The 22248-nt window shown below is 37.9% G+C and overlaps 1 protein-coding gene across 1 annotated transcript; it reads right to left on the minus strand.

Annotated features, from left to right (window-relative positions):
- Positions 1 to 18973: 18973 nt before the first annotated feature.
- Positions 18974 to 20371, minus strand: LOC100924109 (beta-1,3-galactosyltransferase 2-like). The gene has a single exon (XM_003762706.2). The coding sequence runs from the start codon at positions 20369 to 20371 to the stop codon at positions 19319 to 19321; it is 1053 nt and encodes a 350-aa protein (XP_003762754.2). The 3' UTR covers positions 18974 to 19318.
- Positions 20372 to 22248: the final 1877 nt, after the last annotated feature.

Below are 22248 nucleotides of genomic sequence, written 5' to 3' on the forward strand. Positions count from 1 at the left end.
GAGAGCCATCTATACCCAGAGAGAGGACTGTAGAACAGTGTAGATCACAGCATAGCATTTTCACTCTTTTTGTTGTTGTTTGCTTGCATTTTATTTTCTTTCTTATTTTTTTCCTTTTTGATTTGATTTGATTTGTTTTGTGCAGCAAGATAATTGTATAAATATGTATGCATATATTGGATTTAATGCATATTTTATCATGTTTAACAAATATTGGATTACTTGCTATTTAGGGGAGGGGTAGGGAAAAGGGGGGAATTGGACACAAGTTTTTGCAAGGGTTAATGTTGAAAAATTATCCATGCATTTCTTTTGAAAATTAAGAAAACTTTAGAAAATAAATTTAAAAAAGAAAATTGCCTGGTTATAGCCTTTGACTATTAACAGGGGATTAGTTCTTATTCTTATAAATTTGAGTTCATTCTTTCTGTATCTTGAAAAGGAGATTCTTATAAAAGAAATTTGCTATAAAGATGTTCCCCCAGTTATGAGTTTCCCTTATAATTTTATCTTCATTTGATTTCTTTGTGCAAAATATGTTTTAATTTTATGAAATTAGAATTCTCTACTTTATCTCTTGAGATCCTGAAAGATCCTGAAAGCTTCTGAGGAAGAAGAAAGGAGGTGGTATCTAAGACATAGATAGTAGAATTAGCCCAAACAAGGATAAAAACAACTTCTTCCTCAGAGTCAAGAACAAAGAACAGGGAAAAGTATAAAGGGAGAGGTTTGTGGTACTTAAAGCAGAAAGAGAGACATCCTCCTGGATAGCATCTATTTACTTGGTAAAGGAGAGGATAAGGTCTACTCCTAAGAGGTGAGATTGAGTTAAGTACTCAGGGATTGGAAAAAGAAGATATCAGCAGGAAGAGCTGCTGAGGGTAATAAGATAGAGAGTCATTCAAAGAATGACTAAAGTTTTCTTATATAGCAATGAGAATCCAGTTGAGATTAGATGGCATAAATTTGAAGTAGATTCAGTCTGAATAGCATTTTATTTTTGCCATTGCTCTCTAGATTAGAAATAGAAAAGGCAGATGGGAGTAAAGCACTGATGCAGGATTTAGGATTAATAAAGAATGGTAGGACCAAGGATCAAGGAAGGAAGGAAAACACTATCGGCTGTTGTCCTTCATTCTCGAAAAAGAACAAAATGACTTCACTATGTTAGAGTTAAATCACTATGTAAATGACTGTGCCTGATCAGAATATGAGCTCAGAATGCTCTGCCACAGGTTGGACACAAATAGTCCCTATGAACATTTGTAGTGGATTGTCTAACTTTGTGCGTCTTGTGTTTCTTTTGACCTATTCTACTTTACTTATAGAGTACAACATCTTCTCTGTATAAGGTCATGCCATAATGGGTGGTCCTATGTCTCCCATATCATACTAAAATTAATTCTAAAAATTTTAAGAGAGACCCTCAAAGTATCATTGTATCTTTTTTTCTGACCAATGTGTGAGCACTTGCTGTGTGAGTTCTCCATAATAAAATAGTGTTTTTGGCAAGCATACCTTTGTCATTCGAACGTGTCCAGTCCAATGGAGTTGTGCTCTCTGCAGTAGAATCTGAATGTTTGACAATTTAGTTCTAGAAAGGACTTCAGTATGTGGTATTTTATTCTGCCAGCTGATCTTCAGAATCTTCCTAAGACAATTTAAATGGAAGCAATACAGTTTCCTGGTATGAGGCCGAGATACCATTCAGGTTTCACAGGCATACAACAACGAGATCCACACAATGGCTCTGTAAGACCTTCTGTTTGGTAGTCAGTCCAATACCTCTTCTCTTCCACATTTTCCTTCAGAAACTCCCTAACATTCAACCAGCTCTTGCAATGCATGTGTCAATGTCATTATCAATATGTACATTCCTGGAAAGTGTATTACCAAGGTAAGTGAACTTATCCACGGCACTCAAAACTTCACTTTGCTGTAATTGAGGGTTCCACATATGGATGGATAGAGCTGGCTGATGGAATACTTGTGTTTTTTCAGTGTTAATTGTTAGGCCAAATTTAGCACAAGCAGCAGAGAATCAATCCACATTTTGTTGCATATCAGTTTCAGAAGCCACATTGTGTACAAAATCATTTGCAAACAAAAAAATCATGCTCCGACATGCCCTCCATTTTAGTTTTGGCTTAGAGACTTTTTCAAGTTGAAGAATTTGCTATCAGTGCAATAGCTGACTTTGATGCTATGTTTCTTCTCTTTGAAGACATTTGACAACATAGCTGAAAACATCAAGCTAGAAAACATGGGAGCAGGCATACAGTCTTGCTTCACTTCATTGGTGACTGGGAAAGCTCGAGAGCATTGTCTGTTGTCCAGAATCCAAATAAGCATGCCTTCATGAAATTAAGAGAAGGAAGGAAGGAAGGAAGGAAGGAAGGAAGGAAGGAAGGAAGGAAGGAAGGAAGGAAGGAAGAAAACAAAAACTGCACTTCCAATCTTCTCTCTAACAACAACATTTTTACTACTACAACCCTCAACTTCCTCATCTATATAATAAGAATGGTAATTGTTGTACTACATACTTCACAGAGTTATGGAAAATGTGTTTTGTAAATCTTAAAGTGTTAGTGAAATATAAGTTATCCTTTATACACTTCTCATCCTAAGCTCAAATGAGCTTCCAATTCATCCTATTATTCCTACCTGGACCTTCAAAGGGAAACTTAAGGTTTAGATTAGATGTTCCTCCCAACTCCTTTGCAAAAACAAAAACAAAAACAAAAAACAAAACAAAACCCTAAAAAACAAAAAACTAACAAAACTGGAGAAAATAGAGAAGTTCAGCACCAAGGACAGAGGAAAGCCACCACAGAATTTTAGAACGTGAATCGAGTAAGAATCTTACATACCATCTAATCCAGTCCATTAGCTTTATCAGGAATTCCTTCTATAATACCACTAACCACTATAAAAAAATTTTTTTCCAAATACTTCAATTCAATAACTCAAAATACAGCTAGTTTTAAAGATTTTCAAGTCATTGAAATAGGGAATTGGGAAAAGTTGTCCATCAGCAACAATCACAATTCCATTTGGCCTCATGGAAAATACTAACATTATATAAAGCTTTTACTTTTCCTGTTGTAATAACAATAGACTTCATCCTACCACCACCCCCAAAAGCTATACTAAAACATTAAGAGAAATATAACATCCAGAAGAAAAGTAACACTCCCAACATACTCCACCTGGGTCAGTCCACATTCAATATGTTATATTCAATGTTAAGGTGCATATTTGAGTAGAGTGTGAAGAGAGAAAAACCTTGCAATCATCTGATATAGGGATTGGATGAAGGAACTTTTTTAATAAAGCTTTTTATTATCAAAACATATGCACTGATAATTTGACAACATTGATTCTTGCATAGCCTTGTGTTTCAGATTTTCTTCTCCCTCCCTCCTCTAGATGGAAAGCATTTCCATATATGTTAAACATGTATAACCATATTTATACAATCCTCTTGCTGCACAAGAGAAATCAGATTAAAAAAAGAAAGTAAATGAGTAAGAAAACAAAATGCAAATGAACAACAACAAAAAGAGTGAGAATGTTATGTTGTGGTTCACATTCATTTCCTACAATCCTCTCTCTGGGTGTAGATGACTCTCTTGGATGAAGAAACTCTCAATATAATCCAGCCACTCCACTCTGCACAACCATCTTCTACCTCTTGACTAGCTTCCCTATAGACCATATCACTGGCTGCTCTTGATGAGGTAGACCTGATGCAGTCTCATAGAATCTATCACTATCTGACATAGTGTTGGATGTCAAAGGAAGGCCTTGAATAGCATAGTCACCTGATTTCTTCCATAGACTGTGCTTCCATAGACTCTGCCTGGAACCATTGCCCAATAGTTTACAGACTCACATCCTCCCATAGTCTCCCCATTCCAGTGATTCTGAATCTCGATTACCAATTTACAAACCCTGTTCTCTATTTTCAACTGCCTATGCATTATTTCCTTTCTTCTCAACCTTACCCCCATATTCTACTTCAGAATAGCCTCCTGGCTTTTCCATTAACAAGATATTCCACCTCTTGGCTCCAGATATTTTTCCTGACTGTCACCCACATCTGGAACTGTCTCCCTCAATTCCACCTACTGATTTCTCTTGCTTCCTTCAAGTCTCAATTAAAATCCCAGCTTTTTTGCTGAGGCAATTGGGGTTAAGTGTCTGAGTCCAGATTTGAACTCAGGTCCTCCTGATTTCAGGGCTGATGCTCTATGTACTGTACCACCTAGCTGCCCCCAATCCCAATTTTTTAAAATAAAAATCTACTACAAAGAAAAACTAAGGCACAGAGTTTTAAGCATGATCTATTTATTAGCAAGGCTAGCAGTTGCCAATTTTAAAAAGCAGACCAAAACTCCCCAGGAATCAAGAATGCATTTGACAGTCAGAGTAGCCTTAATACAGTTGGTTACATAAGATCCAATGATGCAAAATAAACTAAGACTGCAATTTGTCTACAGTAGAGATGGAGGGGGCTTACATTTTGCTCAATCATGTTGACTTTACAAGAAGGGGTCTCCAGAATCTGTTGAAAAAACAGAATTAATCAATATCCTCTGGAAATTCCCATGTTAACCATTTGCTCAACATCAGAGAAGCCTGGCATTAAGGAAACACATCTTATCACTAGATGATTCATTTTCCTTATCTTCCTCCTCCCTTCCAAGACCTATAGTTTAGCAGACTGAGGAACATAATTGTTTATAGACTCTACCACCCTCAATGACCATCATATCTAATCTGATTTCTAAGTACTGATTGCAGTGATTAACTACAACCCTTAATTATTTAATCAATAACCTAAATTCCACAGTTTTAAAAGAAACCTTTAACTCTTTTTTAAAATTCTAGTGCATTTCCTTTGTTAATTATTTCCTATTTGTCCTATAAGTAACTTGTTGTTATGGGAGCAACCTGCTAGTGGCTGCTGGGGATCTAATTCTGACCAGCAGAATAGATCCCTTCATATGAGAGGATGATAACAATATAAGGAACCTGAGAAGCAGTTGTATTCTCTGACCTTTCTCCTTTACCCTCTTGCCTGCAATTTATTTCATTCCCAATTCACAAAACAACATCTGTCTTAGTAAAGGCTGATTTGCATTTCCTTTAAGTGTGTTATGATTCACAGCTGTGAAGGCTTTCAGAGAATCAACCTGCCCCTTAATGGTACAGTCCCCTTTAACTCTATAAAGGGTTAACTCTTTACAGGCTTTCTGGATTTCACATTTAGACATGGTCCTTAACAACTTGTTCATATATATTTGTTTTCATGTTTTCTCCCTCATTAAACTATGAACTCTTTGACACCAGGGACTTTCTTTTGTCTCCTAATGTATCCCTAGTTCGTAGCACATGTCTGGCACATAGTAAGCACCTGATAAATGTTTGTTGACTGACCAAACAATTGTTTGGCTGGGAAAAGAGAAGGGAACAGACTTGGAAAGAGATGTGGACAATTGATTGTAATCTTCAGCTATTTGTTGGGTTGTCTGATGGAAAAAGGAAATTTGCTCTATTTGACTAGCGGACAGAAAAACTAGATTAATGGGAGGAAATTGTCTACAGGTTAGCTTAGCTAATAAGCTAATAAGACTAGCTGCTAGCTACATTTATGAGGGTTTTGAAACAAAGAACAGAAGGGAGAATAATAACTAGAAGTGTTCCCTCCCTTGGGTCCTTTGTCCCCCCTCTGCCTTTTTCTTCTCCCTTTTATTTGTGTAGTAAAGTTACACATACTCCTTGGCATATGTCCTTTGAGGCTAGGATTAAATCTCATAATGATGTGTGAGCAGAATGGATTTTGCTTGGAGAGAATTACCTTGGTCTGGCCCCTTTGAGCTATATTCTACCTAAGAAAGATGGCCTAGTATTTCATTCCAAGAAGCTGGAAGAAGAAAGGCTGAATGCCCTAGTACATAATCCCTTTCTTTTTCTTCTATGTATCTGGGAGTATAGGACTACTGAAAGATTTAGATCCCTAATGGGGCAAGATGGACCTTAGTTTCATGACTTGTGATGACCATGGTAAGAGTATTTTGAGAAATAACTCCATTGGACTTGGAAGTTAAAAGTCTTTAATTTTACAACTGCTGAGATTGGTATCCTTTAAATAGGAATGCTTGCAATCAATACTTGTCTTTTTATATACCTGAAATGCACCTCTCCCTTGATGTCCTATTGGTTCGGTACCAGAAGTCACACTCTATCAGGAGTGTGCAATTCCCCCACATGAGTGTGAATCTCCATTCCAGATTACATTATTACTCATTCCTTGGCAGTCACCATTTTGGGATGTAGTTCATTGTTTCCCCTGATTCCACATTAACTGAATCCTGTCCTGTCTGAAGAGTCTAATTCACCCATGTGAGTCTAAATCTCCTCTAATCACATCATTACATTTTCAACAACCCCCAAGCTGTTCTCTCTCCACTTTTAATTACAAGTGTTTATTATTCTAAATTTCCACCTCTGATTATATTATCTTTTAAAATTTTTATTTCCTTAAGGGACCAAAATGCAAAAATGTTTGTGGCAGCTCTTTTTGTAGTGGAAAGAAACTGGAAACTGAGTGGACGCCCATCAGTTGGAGAATGGCTGAATGAGTTATGGTATATAAATGTTATGGAATATTTTTGTCCTATAAGAAATGATCAGGAGGATGACTTTAGAGAGTCCTGGAGAGACTTACATGAACTGATGCTAAGTGAAATGAGCAGAACCAGGAGATCATTATATATGACAACAATACAACACAATCAATTCTGATGAATGTGACTCTTTCCAACAATAAGATGATTGATGCAAGTTCCAATGATCTTGTGATGAAGAGAGCCATCTACACCCAGAGAGAGGAATGAGGGAACTGAGTGTGGATCTCAACATAATATTCTCACTATTTTTGTTGTTGTTCATTGCATTTTGTTTTCTTACTCATTTACTTTCTTTTTTATCTGATTTTTTGTGTGCAGCAAGAGAATTATATTAATATGTTTATACACATTGGATTTAACATATATTTTAACATGCTTAACATATTGTATTGCTTGCCATTTAGGGGAAGGAATTGAGGGAAGGAAGAGAAAATCTGAAACACAAGGGTCAATGTTGTCAATTTATCCATGCATATGTTTTGAAAATAAAAAGCTCAAAAACTTTTTTTTATTTCCTTATTCCTAGCATCCTAGCCTCCATTTCTTTCTTTCTTTATTAATTTTTCAATTAATTAATTAATTAATTTTTAAAAAATTTAATAGCCTTTATTTACAGGTTATATGTATGGGTAACTTTACAGCATTGACAATTGCCAAACCTCTTGTTCCAATTTTTCCCCTCTTTCCCCCCACCCCCTCCCCCAGATGGTAGGATGACCAGTAGATGTTAAATATATTAAAATATAAATTAGATACACAATAAGTATACATGACCAAACCGTTATTTTGCTGTACAAAAAGAACCAGACTCTGAAATATTGTACAATTAGCCTGTGAGGGAAATCAAGAATGCAGGTGGGCAAAAATATAGGGATTGGGAATTCAATGTAATGGTTTTTAGTCATCTCCCAGAGTTCTTTCACTGGGTGTAGCTGGTTCAGTTCATTACTGCTCCATTGGAAATGATTTGGTTCATCTCATTGTTGAGGATGGCCAGGTCCATCAGAATTGGTCATCATATAGTACTGTTGTTGAAGTATATAATGATCTCTTGGCCCTGCTTGTTTCACTCATCATCAGTTTGTTTAAGTCTCTCCAGGCCTTTCTGAAATCATCCTGTTGGTCATTTCTTACAGAACAATAATATTCCATAATATTCATATACCACAATTTATTCAGCCATTCTCCAGCTGATGGGCATCCACTCAGTTTCCATTTTCTAGCCACTACAAAGAGCTAGCCTCCATTTCTTAGGCTTCAATTCTCTAACTTGTTTCATTTTATTGTGTTCCTACAATTTAATTTTTATTACCCTGTGGAAAGTAACCCCACATCCAGTTCTCAAAATATGAAAGAGGAAACAAAGTAGAAGAGACCAGAGGAGGTGGATGAAAATGGTAGTAGCTTGAACCCCCAACTATGATATAAAAAAACCCTAGGAGATAGTTCCTATATCTAGCCTTTCCCTCTGATTCCAATCACTTCTTTGAATGCTTGATAACCAATCCTGATGAGTTTTGAACTTGTGAACTTTTTAAAAATATATATTTTATTTGGAAAAAAAGAGTAAAAAAAAAAAAAAAAAGAAAACCAGAAAAGGAATGCAAAACAAAATAAAGAAAAACAAAAAGAACATTGTCATGTGCCCAGCAAAATATCAGGGACGATTCAATATTTTTATATATAACAAATTACCAGATCAAGAAAAAAATATATATATATACATATATATTAGAAAAAAATATATTCATGAATGCCCATTTTTTCATTACTTCCTTGTAATTTGCTCTTTGTTTCTCTGCTGCACACCTTATTTTTTTATTCTTTTTCTCCCTTTCATCTTCCCATTGTCCCCAAGCAAGCTACATTAAAAGATATACATATCTTTATTTTTTTTTAATTTAATAGCCTTTTATTTACAGGATATATACATGGGTAACTTTACAGCATTGACAATTTAAACCTCTTTTTAATTTTCACCTCTTACCCCCACCCCTCCCTAAATGGCAGGGACCAGTAGATTTAAATATATTTAAAATATAACTTAATAACAATAAGTATACATGACCAAAAATTATTTTGCTGTACAAAAGAATCAGACTCTGAATTATTGTACAATTAGCTTTGAAGGAAATCAAAAATGATTTTATAAATATAGGGATTAGAATTAATGTAATGGTTTTTAGTCATTCCCAGGTTCTTTTCTGGTATGCTAGCATTCATTCTGCTCCATTAGAAATGTTTGTTGATCTTGTTGCTGAGGATTGATCCATCAGAACTGGTCATCATCTAGTATTTTTTGAAGTATATAATGATCTCCTTTCTCATTTCACTCATCATCAGTTTGTTTAAGTCTCTCCAGGCCTTTCTGAAATCATCCTGTTGGTCATTTCTTACAGAACAATAATATTCCATAATATTCATATACCACAATTTATTCAGCCATTCTCCAGCTGATGGGCATCCACTCAGTTTCCATTTTCTAGCCACTACAAAGAGCTAGCCTCCATTTCTTAGGCTTCAATTCTCTAACTTGTTTCATTTTATTGTGTTCCTACAATTTAATTTTTATTACCCTGTGGAAAGTAACCCCACATCCAGTTCTCACAATATGAAAGAGGAAACAAAGTAGAAGAGACCAGAGGAGGTGGATGAAAATGGTAGTAGCTTGAACCCCCAACTATGATATAAAAAAACCCTAGGAGATAGTTCCTATATCTAGCCTTTCCCTCTGATTCCAATCACTTCTTTGAATGCTTGATAACCAATCCTGATGAGTTTTGAACTTGTGAACTTTTAAAAAATATATATTTTATTTGGAAAAAAAGAGTAAAAAAAAAAAAAAAAAGAAAACCAGAAAAGGAATGCAAAACAAAATAAAGAAAAACAAAAAGAACATTGTCATGTGCCCAGCAAAATATCAGGGATGATTCAATATTTTTATATATAACAAATTACCAGATCAAGAAAAAAAATATATATATATATATACATATATATTAGAAAAAAATATATTCATGAATGCCCATTTTTTCATCACTTCCTTGTAATTTGCTCTTTGTTTCTCTGCTGCACACCTTATTTTTTTATTCTTTTTCTCCCTTTCATCTTCCCATTGTCCCCAAGCAAGCTACATTAAAAGATATACATATCTTTATATAAAACATGTACACACACACACACACACACACACACATCATATAAATGGGTCTTTTCTATCCCTGCTGATTCTTTAAAATTTTTTTTGAGTTCTTCTATAAGTTCGCTCTAGATGGAGAGCCATTTCATATTATTCTGTGGGGTAGAAGGGTTTTTTTGTTTGTTTGTTTGTTTACTAAAGTGTCCTTCTCTGAAGATGAATCCCAGTCTTTCCTGTTCCTATAATATGTTTCAATGGTGGGGTTCTTTCTTCTTTGCCTTTTAATTTTTTTTAAATAAGAGGGATTAGTGTAAGCATCTCTAATTGTGGGGTGAGGAATGGTGCTTCAAGATTATCTTCAGCTCTCCCCTCTGATCAGGAACCCCAAATCAAGAGGTCTGTCCTCCTGCAAGTGCCCACAACTGGCAGTGTCCCTCATCCACTGCTTCTGCACTAATCAGGTGTTAGTTCCTTCTTGCACAACAGCACAGCTAGGCCTGACATTCCCAAGCAGAGGTTCACTTCTCTTCCAGACTCAGACTCCAACTTCACAAACAGTATGGGAGGTGAAAGTTTCTGAAGTTGCTGCTGAGGCTTCACTCACCCAACTTGCCCTAGGGCTCCTCACTTGTTTCTGTAGAACTAGCCTGGAGGGGTTTGCACTTCAACAGGTTAATCCCCAGCCCTGAGTCTTTCTTCAAATCTTTTTGGGTGGTATCAGGAGGATCCCTGTTCTGCCCCAAATCTTCTTGATTTTTCACCATTCTATATTCTCCCTGAGTTGCAATTTTTTTTCTATTTGTGAGGAAAATTGGGAGAGCTTGAAATTTACCAACCTATTCCACCATTATCCCAGAATCCTCCTCCCGTAAACTTTTCTCTAATTTTTCTTTCCATGCCCCAGGAATAGGGAGGGTATTGGATGAGAGAAAATAATAAATATTTGTGAAGTGCCTACTATGTGCCAGGCATGTGCTAAGTGCTGAGGATAGAAATTAGCAAAAGACATTCCCTGTCTTCAAGAAGTTTACAATATAGGGCAGCTAGGTGACATAGTGGTTAGAGCACCAGCCCTGAAGTCAGGAGGACCTGAATTCAAATTTGACCTCAGACACTTAATACTTCCCAGCTGTGTGAGTCTGGGCAAGTCACTTAACCCCAATTGCCTCAGGGGGAAAAGTTTATAATATAATGAGGGAAAATAACAATTCAATTCATTAAACTTTTACTAAGCTCCTGCTGTGTGCCACCTAATGTTTTAAGTACTGGGCATGCAAATAAGAAAAAGAAAGTCCCTGCCCTCAAGGAGCTTTCAGTCTAATGGGAAGAAGACAACACATATAAGGAAGATGGGGAACACCAGGGGCTGCCCAGTGTGGAGACATCTTGTTTCTTGAATCTCAAAACAAGAAGAGTTGCAGTTGATAAATTGAGATTGAACTTGAAAATCCAAATCTTGCCCTCTATAAAGAAAAGCTTTGAGTGGAGTTTAGTGCTCTGCCTCCCAGCCCTCCAATTAGAGGAGAGAGGAGACTGAAGAACTATAAAGGTGTAAAATATCTAAGACTGAGTTAGCAGCATTAAGATAGGAGGTCACATAATTAGTTTATCCTGGGAGGGAAATCTTGTTCCGAAGAGTTCAAAGGAGCAGAGCTGCAAATTAACAAAAACAAAAACAAAAAAAGGAAGTTGAAAGGAAGGTATTGGGACTGAAAGCAAGAGGTACCAGGTCATGATTTTGTGGAGTCTTAGCAGAATAGCTTATGGGAAATGAAAAGTTGGTTGAAAAATTCTGAGGCTTCTATAAAGTGAGGCATTGGGAAGAATTTTGTGCTCTTCCCTCTAGCTCTTTAATCAGAGTGAAAAGGCAGTCAATGATACTGAGGAGATTGTTGTGTCTAATTTTTGTGACCCCATTTTGACCCAATGTGAACTCATTGGGGTTTTCTTAACAAAAATACTGAAATGGTCTACTATTTCCTTCGTTAGCTCATTTACAGGAAATTGAGGCACACAAGGTTAAGTGACTTGCCTCGGGTCACACAGCTAGTAAGCATCTTGATGAGAATCCTGACATCTGTTTATTCTCTCCTTTTTTCCAGGATATGCTAAATCTCACATTTCCCAGTTAATTTCCCAGATTGTCTTATTACCATAGTTAAATAACCATGATGTGCCCAGACTGCCTTGATAGGCATCTTTAAGATAACTATGATGGCAATCACAAGCTTTATCACACTGCTTTTGTTAGTATTTTCAAGGTAATCGCATTATCTCAATATACATCCTTGTTCCCACCTTCATTTCCCCTCCTCCCCTGAGAAACCTCCAAGGTCATATTTCCCATATAAAAAGACGTGCTTATGATGAACATTTTTGCTAAATCCTTTTCAGGACTAAGTCCACTATGAAATACTTTCTCCCTTCTTATAATGTGGCATTTTTCTCCTTCCTTTATAGTTAACTCTGGTCAGTCTGCTAAACTCCTTTATGGATTTATCCTGTCAATCAATGGTATACTTATACCTCATGGTATATTCCTTTAATGGTGTTTTCCAACCCCTTTCCTTGCTAACTCCATTGCTCTCTCAAATCTATTTCTATTTACCACTCCTGGTGACTATTTTACCTCTTCATTTTGTTGGTAACTTCTTCTCTTAAATAAAGGTACTTTTTGGCAAAAAGAAAGCCCACTCTTCCCATTAATGCTGTGTGTCTGTGTTGCTGAGTGGGGAGAATGAGCCTCAAGTTTATTGGGGGAGAGGGACAGCAATTTGTTGCCACATCCTTTCATTAAATACCACTGCTTTGGGGGGGGGGGGGGAAACCTCCAAGTCCTAAGAATGAAGTCATTATGTTATGGAAGGATTTTTAAATGCAAGGTGGAGGTAGTACCATACAGAGATTTCCAGAAATCCCATTATTCAGAGCAATATTTTCTTTTCTTTTCCCATAGACTGAGTTTTGATTCAGGTTAGTGAAAAAAACCAATTCAACCAAGACCAAGGAAATGAGGAGGGAATCTAGCACAAGCATTAGAAATAATTTTTCCAGTAGTCATCATGGTCAGTAACTAGAGTAGACTACTATCTATATGCTCCCTTGTTATTTATTCATTAATTGACAACTGATTTTTCTTGTAAAAATCAGAAGAATAAGCCAGATATGTATGTATAAATTAAACAGCTTCATAAGAAGTACAACTAGAAATTACTCTGTCATACTGAGAGACCAAAAACTCTCAGGGTTAAAAAACTAGTCTCAGAACCAGATAAGTCTTGGCAGTTTGATGGAAGAGCAACCCCTAAAATAATATTGAACAGATGCAATTTATCAATTAGATGTAAATTGGGCGTTACCAGAAATTTTGTTCCAGTGGAATGAGCTAATAGCAAAGTCAGACCTAAAATAGATAACCCTTCCTTTACTGTAATCTTCACCTACATTACTCAGTGGTCACTAGACAAATTCCTTCCCAGGAAGGGCTTAAAGGTACAAGAGGTAGCATTATTGAGTAGTGGCTTGTTAAAAGGAAGGAGGTCAAATTGTCTATCTAACCCTCCTGAAAAAATAGAGGTGACATTCTCTCAGAAACCTCTAATGAGGTAAAGATTTCGTATTTGTTATTATTGTTCCATAAGAAACGATCAGCAGGATGATTTCAGAGAAGTCTGGAGAGACATATGAACTGGTGCTGAGTGAAATGAGCAGAACCAGAAGATCATTGTAAATGGCAACAACAAGATTATATGATGATCAATTCTGATGGGACTTGGCTCTCTTCTATAATGAGATGATTGAGGCCAGTTCCAATGATCTTGTGATGAAGAGAGCCATCTACACCCAGAGAGAGAACTGTGGGAACTGAGTGTGGACCACAACATAACATTTTCACTCTTTTTGTTGTTGTTTGCTTATATTTTGTTTTTTTTATTATTTTTTCTTCTTAATCTGATTTTTCTTATGCAGCAAAATAATTATATAAATATGTATATATATATATATATATATATATATATATATTGGACTTAACATTTATTTCAATATGTTTAACATATATTGGATTACTTGTCCTCTGGGGGAGGGGGAGGGAGGAGGGAAAATTTGGAGCACAAGATTTTTCAAGGGTTAATATTGAAAAATTATCCTTGCATATGTTTTGAAAATAAAAAGCTTTAATAAAAAAAGGTTTTGTATTCTTCTCTCTTCCAACCCCCAGGGAAAGGAGTTGGTGTGGTCATTGGACAGAGCTAACTGGATGATACAATTCTTCTACACAGGGGAGTTCTCAGCACTAATTCTGGTCCTGAGATAAATGAAATGCAAGATGTTACATTACTACAACTGCTCCTACCAGGGATAGGGATCATTGATTGACTGAAATATTATCTGTGTTGTAGCCCTGGTGTTCCTCATTCTTCTACTCACCATAACTGATTTATATCAGTATTCTCACTGGGAACTGCAAAGATTTGGTACCACCAAGCAAATGGATCAGATCATTAAAGGTGTAGGATATAGCCAACTGAAACCTAGAATTTCTAGTCTTCATTCTCTTGCTGCTGTGATGAAGCAACTTGGTGGCTCATTGGGTAGAAAGCTGGGTCTGTCAGGAAGATGTGAATTCAAATCCCACTTCAGATACTATATATGTTGCCCAATTTCATACAGATTTAATCTCGGTTTGGAGGATAATAGTAGCACCTACCTCCTAGAGTTGTGAAAATCAAATGAACTGATATTTGTAAAGCGCTTGGTACAGAGTAGATGCTTAATAAATGCCTGTTTCCTTCCTTATCCCATAGTTGGTCATTCTTAATAGGAGACTTTGATTCTGCTTTCATTTTTTTTTATAAGAGGGATGCACTTATTCCTTTTTTCTTCTTCAAAAAATGTCATATTTTTGGAGGATCTAAAGATAGACACAGTGAAATATCAGAGGGGAGGACAGTGCCTCTGGTTCCTCCCAGACTCACTAGTATTAGAAAAGAGGGGAATTAAGCCTTCAGTGGGAAAAAAATCCTCAAGTCTTGATTTCCCCTTTGAAGCCACTGAATGAAACCACAGAGCACACTGTTTTGCTGTTGTTTTTCTGTTTTTACTCTCCTACTTTTAGAGAGATTGGCAATAGTTATGACCTTGTAAGCATCAAATGTCAAGAGAACAGCCTATCAGAAGTGTCAGAGCCCATGCCAAGATCTGCTAGAAACCAGATAAGAAGAAGCAAAGTCTTAAGTAACCTGTTTGATCCAGCAGAGTGGATCAGATGAGGAGACTGGGGGTAAGGGACTTGCCCAAGATCACTCAGCTGATAAGTTATCTGAAGTCATATTTGAACTCAGCTCTTTCTGACTCGAGTTCTACTGAGCTCATTCACCAAGATCCCTTTTTGCAGCTATGCTACCTGAGTGCCTATCTAAATGAGATAGATTCTTTGATTCTATAAAAGTGCATCTCCTCCAAAAAGTCTTTTGTGTGCCCTTCCCCTAAAGGATCTACCCATTTTGACCTCATGCAGCACTCATCACACACCATTGGGTATTATGGTTACCTACAGACCCTGTTGTAAGTGTAGCCTGAGGACCCAAAGTGGGTCCTCAAAATACCCTTAAGGAGCCCTTTGGGTCAGCATCTACTAAAATGCATCTCCCATGTTGTAGTTTTCTTTCTAACAAACCAAAGCTAAGGACAAATTAACTTAAAGCAAAACATTTAATTACATAGAATTACCAGAAAATAACGCCCTTCTTTCCCCCAACTGCAGGGGCCACCATCTCAGCTAAAACACTTCTGTGTCTTAAATTACTCTCAGCCCACTATCCTGGATGTCCACAACTGCTGACCTCCTCTGGATTCCTCCTTGGCCATTGAGCTGCTACTGCCACCTCTTGATTCTTTTCTGGATTGCAGCTACTGGACAGGTGCTTATCACTCCTCTCTTGAGGGCTCCAACTGCATCCAGGGTCATCTATAATCATATTAATCTATATCTTGCCAGGGAGTACAGATAGCTGTGGAGGAAAAAGTGAGACTAGTGACTTTGCACAGCCCTCCCTCACTTAATTCCAACTCCCTTGTATGTCATGGCATCACATCCTTGGTACCCCATGGTCCTCTTTGAGAAAGAAGGACAAACCACCACCTCTGGGAGTAGAGCTGCCCCACTAGAGACCCAACTGGATAGTTGGGCAACACCTTTCTTTCTTTCTTTCTTTCTTTCTTTCTTTCTTTCTTTCTTTCTTTCTTTCTTTCTTTCTTTCTTTCCTTCTTTCCTTCTTTCTATCTTTCTTCCTCTCTTCCTCCCTCTCTCCTTTTTTCTCTCTTCTTTCTCCTCTCTCTCTCTCCTTATCTCTCTCTCTCTCTCTCTCTCTCTCTCTCTCTCTCTCTCTCTCTCTTTCTCTCTCTCTCTCTCATATCATGCTCTTCCCAGGTGCTCTTCCCAAAGGAATATAACTTTTTTTCATCACTTAAACCTCCCAAGATATCTTGGGTACCAGCTAGATTTTTTTCTTAAGGTCCATGCCTTAAACTTAAATCACTCGGACTTTAATTGGTCAAAAATAGGTCCAGGATGAGCCCCAGTAGGTCATTGTTTGGGATCTGATTGACTCCAAATGTATGTAAATAGCAACTTTCTGTTTTGACTATAGGATCTTTCCCTCCCAGATTGTTATAGGTTTTTTTAAACTTGGTTAAAAAAAAAGTCCATCTTTGTGTCAGCTGCTACCTAGCCTTATTCATGCATACGTTTTGAAAATAAAAATCTTTAATTAAATTAATTTTTTAAAAAGAGAGGAATCAGATGGGTGTGGATAGTTGGTGGTTTTTGAACTCTACTTTCAAAGATCTGAGTTAAGGAGAGAATAACATATACATTTAGAAAGATATAAAAGTCTAAATTCATAAAGAAATAAAAACATGAGAGGGTAAGGTATGGGGGAGGGTCCATAGGTAGTATAAAAGGGTGTATATAATAAATTGAGGTTTAGTAGTACCAGATCTAAAACTAAATTACAAAGCAGTAATTATCAAGACTATCTGGTATTGGCTAAGAAACAGAAAGGCACATTAATGGAACAGAGTAGACATACAATCAGCAGCAAAAAATATGTAGTTACCCAATGTTTGACAAGTGTGCAGATTTACATCTTTGGGATAAGAATTCATTATTTGGTAAAAATCACAGGGAAAACTGGAAAGTAGTCTGGAAGAAATTGGGCATGGACCAATATCTTACACCATTTACCAAGTACATGACCTAGATATAGAAGGAGACATTACAAGAGAATTTGAAGAACATGAAACCTATTACCTATCACACTTATGCATAGGTGAACAATTTATGAACAAAGAGGAGATATAAAGTATTGTGAGATATAAATGATGACATTAAATAAAAAAGAAGTTACACAAATAAGACAAATGTGGCCAAGATCAAAAGGCAAGCAAAACATTGGGGGTGGGGGGGAGGATTGTATAGACATTTCTCCAGATAAAGGTCATATCTCAAATATAAAGAACTTTGTCAATTCTTTGAGGAGAATCATTCCCCAATCGATAGTCAAAGGATATGAATAGTTTTCTGATAAAGAAATTAAAACAATTTATATTCACAAGAAAAATTTTCTTGATCATTATTGATTAGAGAAACACAAATTAAAACAAACTTGAGGTATCATTTTACATCTATCAGATTGACTAAAGTGAAAGAAGGGAAAAGCAACAAATAATGGAAAAAATGTGAAAAAATTGAGACTTGAATTCATTGTCAGTGGATCTGTGAGCAGATCCATCCATTTTGAAGAAAGATTTGGAATTATGTCCAAAAGATTATTAAACCTTTGACCTTTACAATATCTTGACCTAGCAATTAGCTCTGTTTGGTGATCAGGGAAAATGAAAAAGAACCCACATGTTCTAGCAACTCTCTTTGTAGTGGCAAAGAATTGAAAGTTATGAAAATTTCAATCAACTGAGGAGTGGCTAAACAATTTGCAAGATATGGTCATAATATTGCTATAATATAAATTTATATATTAATATAATATAATAATGCTATAATAAATGATGAATTCAATGATTTTTAAAAACAAGTTTTTTTATCTTCTTCCCTGAAATAATGAAGAGTGAAATGATCAGAACCAAGAGAATATTCTATACAATAACAGCATGTTGTCTTAAGAAGTATAAGCAACCAAGTCATTCTGACTATTACTATTATAAATACCAAAAATAACCTCAAAGATCCTTTGAAGGAAGATGCTGTTTGAAAGGAATATTGCATAGTGAAGGGAATGAGCGGTTTGAAAAGAATATGGCTGTGGTATAGGGAATGATGAGCTGGTTTATTTAGAAAAGCACAGAAAGATGTGGATTTATGAAGAAAGATGCTATGCCCCTTCAGAGAAACAGATGATAGGAGGAAATAAGCATTGTAAGGTTTTATATGTGTGTGTTTCAGTGTATATGAGTATATATGTGAATCTTTGTAGATATCTATGGATATGTTTAAGAAAAGAGAATTTATAATATAATAAATATATACATATATATATACATACATCTCTGTCCCTAATTGTAGTCTTCTTTTGGATAGAGGGTTAGAGGGGAGAAAAAAATAAAGTGAAAAGTACGCAGCAGAGAAAAGAAAGGCAATAAAAAGGCAAAGAAAAGCTGGATAGCTATGATAACAATAAGTAGTGGTAATTATATAAGTTTTCTTGAAACAGAAATCTATTGTTTTATAGGAATCCTTTTTTATGGTCTCCTACATACATGGCAATTATTTTTCTTTCCTCATTTTGTATTGAAGTCTAAAATAAGTTTATTTTTTACAAAAAAAAATAATAACAACAAAAACTAAAACTTAAAAAAAGAATAGAGAAGTTGAGATCCCAGTTCTTCAGACTCCTCATTAGAGAGGTCCTTTCTACTTCTCTATACTGCTTCTTATCCATTCATCCTGACATTCATTTAGTACATCCTATCTACAGAGAAATGGGATCAGGCAATAGGATCATAGAATTTACAACTGGAAGTTAACTTGGAGATTAACAATCCATATGTTTTAAATACAAGAATAAATAAGACCCAAAGAATATACATAACTTGCCTATAATTAAAGAGGCAGCAGCTCACAGAGCTGAGATTCTGACTCAGGATCACTGACTCTGAGTCACTTGCTTATTCCAAGTATTTTTTCTTATTCCTAAGATCCAGAATTGCCCCTCGGGCAATTCACAGTCATGTCTGGGTTTCCCATGGAGAGGTCTAGATAGGGAAGGAACTCGGAAGAATTGGCCACCACTGAGAGGGGAGCCTGCATTATTATTCAGATCCACAGGATCATTTGCCCAACTGTCCTAGAGGGCAGGACTGGAGGAAGGTCCTCTGGGAGGGGGCCACTGACCACTGCCTTTATTCCACTCAGACAAGTGGGATGGGAATGGAAAGCTAGAGAACTGTGGGTCATTGTTCCAGTCCATCATGCCATGGGGCAGATTTTATTGGCTGTCTGGAAGTCTTGCCAAATTTGCAGCAGCTCCTGGGGCTGGAATCCATGAACAAGAGCAAGTTGGTGATAGACACAGTGTTCATATGCAATTCGAAACACCAGGAAGGATCCGGGGGGAGGAGGAGTGGGCTTCACCCCGAGCTGCTGTAGGCACAAGCCCACAAAGACATCCTCCAAAGAGATGACCTTGAGACTCTGGGCTAGAGCCAGAATCCTGAGAGCTAAGGATCCAGACAGAACATAGCCAGGACCCCCACAGTAGGGGGGATATATGTCCTGCAAGTACAATTCTGGAGGCATGTACCACTTGTGATCTGGATTCCGAATAGGGCCTTTACCTCTGTAGATGTAACCTGTGATAAAGTCAGGCCGTGGAGGTCCATTGGGCTGAAGCACCTGCTGTACCAGAAAGCTGGGGTTTAGAAAGACATCACTGTCCACCTTGAGCACATAGCGGGCATCAGGACAGTACTGGGCCATCCACTCCAAACCCATGAGGACCTTGAGAGTCAAGTTGTGATAGGTATCCAGGAAGCCCACCTGGAGGAGATCCCCATGCTCCCTGTCCTCTTCTTGGAGGAGTTCATGAAGTTCCTTGGTGAACAGGGGTGGGGGCAGACCAAGAACAAAGAGGTGTCGGATGATCACACCCAATTCTAAAGTCTCATTGCCCCAAGTTTCCCGGATGGCTTGGCGTCTCCCTACATCCTGAGGTTGGGTCATCACCAGCATGAGCAGGAAGGGGGAACCTCTGGGACCCTCACACTTGTCAGGGTGATTGAGTAGAAAAGGGTAGGGGTAAGGGTACTTCAGCTGCAAGGGATGTGGTGTCTGAATCTGCCACTCAAACTTCCTTAGAGGAAGATTCAAAGTATCCTCAGCCAGTTCTGTGGAGTCCAAGGGCAACAAATCCAAGGAAGGAGTCCCGAAATCTACAAACTGACCCACCAGTAGTAGTAGCAGCCCCCCAAAGGCTGTGCTCAACAGAGCTCCCCATACCAGGCACCTCCTGATCAACTTCATGGTGCAACCGTTGTCCTGAGTAAAGAGGAGTGAGATGGCTTGTCAGTGATGGGTGCAGGATTCCCCAAGCATCCAGTTCCTTCCCCTCCCTAGGTGAGTAAGCTAGGAGGCCCCAGGATTTATAGATCCGGGAACAATGGGAAAGATAAAGACAGGAGAACGGGAAAAGGTTCCACTCCCTGCACTTTATGCTAGGCTAGCTGCCAAGTTAGCATTACAAGAACAGGAAGGGAGGCAGGTCAGAAGAATTAGGGAGCTTGCACTATAGGGGATCAGGGATGGGAGGAACCCTGAACTGGGAGTCCAGGGCTCTGAATTTTAGACTCAGCTCAGCCACTGGCTCAACATGGACAAGTCAAACCTCCTCTTGGGGCTTCAGGTTTCCTCATCTGACTGGAGGGCTCCATTGTGCCAGTGTGGAAGCAGTTAACTGAGTGTCCAACCACAGGTTATGCAAAGGGGAGGGACAGGATCTGTCCATGTGGGCCCCTTCAGAAAGCTCTGGTATAAAAAGCAGGAATCATTTGAATTTGTCCCCAATTCTTGCTTTGCTTTGTTCCTCTCCTGTCTAAATTTCTCCCTTCCTCCCACTCCTACAAGCAGCCTCAGCCCCTGACCCTTGAGCTCATCCTGGGGAGATAAGATCTAACTCTAAAAAAGCCAAAGTTTTTCCCCCTACCCCACTCTACTCCCATCTACCCCAGCCCATTTCCCAGAGTTTCAGTTTCCCACAGATCTGAAAGGAGGCAGACTCTTGGGTGATTACTCTGAAAAACCCAGAATCTGCACTATTAATGCAAACTCATTCTCCCAGATTTCTCCCCTTTCCTTGATTCCCCTCCCCTCTAGCCCAGCAGGATCCTTACCTTCCTTTGTCAGAAAGTCAGGGATGTGGTGTCAGCAGGACAGCTCACAGGGGACTGCCACTCTCTGTCCAGGTAGGTACTGATATGAGAGGAGTGAGAAGGTGGGAGTGGGAGGAACCCTGCTGGCCTCTGAGACATGCAATATGGGGTGGGGCAGATAACCCAAGTCACTAGTCAGTTTGGTCTGGCCTGGAATCCAGCTGACTGGACATTGTCCGCAGGGGATGGAAGGTGGCAGAGGCAAAAAGTCTTTGGGAGGAGGTGCTATGGGGGAGGAGAGGGAGGAAGGGTGTGATCAGGTACTGGAGCACTGGCTCCAGTGATGACCCTGCTATAATAACAGCAAGAGCAACTAACAGCCAATATTTATAGAGAGCTTTAAGGTTGACAGTATGCTTAATTTACACTTTCTCATTTTAATCTCAAAAAACAAAACAATAACCCTTTTTTTTAGGATGTTATTTAATTGTTTTCAGTCATGTCCAATACTTTGTGACCCCATTTGGCATTTTCTTGGCAAAGATATTGGAGTGGTTTTCCATTTTCTTCTCCAGCTCATTTTACAAATGAGGAAACTGAGGTGAACATGATTAAGCGATTTGTCCAGGATTACTCAGCAAGTATCTGAGAATGGATTTGAATTCAGTTCTTCCTGACTCCAGGCTTGGTGCTCTCTACATTGTACCACCTAGCTGCCCCCATCAGACTGGTTGCAGAGTTCTAATTGTTCTACCATAACAACTCTCAAAAACCATCCTCTCAGCACCAAGCTATCTGCCTTTGTGAAAAGATTGACCATATCAACAAATTCATATCTCAAAAGTATTTCTGCATTAGAAGAGCTCTATGCTAGGTCCTGGGGGAAATATAAAGTTTAGATGAGACATAGTTTCAATGTAGTAGAAGAATAAGACAACTACAGATGACAAAAATACATAAAATTGAATGATCTTTCTAAATCTGGAGCCAAAGAACTTAATTTAAATCCTATCTTTGATACTTGTTGACATT

This window comes from Sarcophilus harrisii, chromosome 1, assembly GCF_902635505.1.
Source record: "Sarcophilus harrisii chromosome 1, mSarHar1.11, whole genome shotgun sequence".
NCBI lineage: Eukaryota > Metazoa > Chordata > Mammalia > Dasyuromorphia > Dasyuridae > Sarcophilus > Sarcophilus harrisii.

What these genes read in the sequence shown, in the direction of transcription:
- LOC100924109 (XM_003762706.2), bottom strand. Translation starts at nt 20,371, where the DNA reads ATGAAGTTGATCAGGAGGTGCCTGGTATGGGGAGCTCTGTTGAGCACA.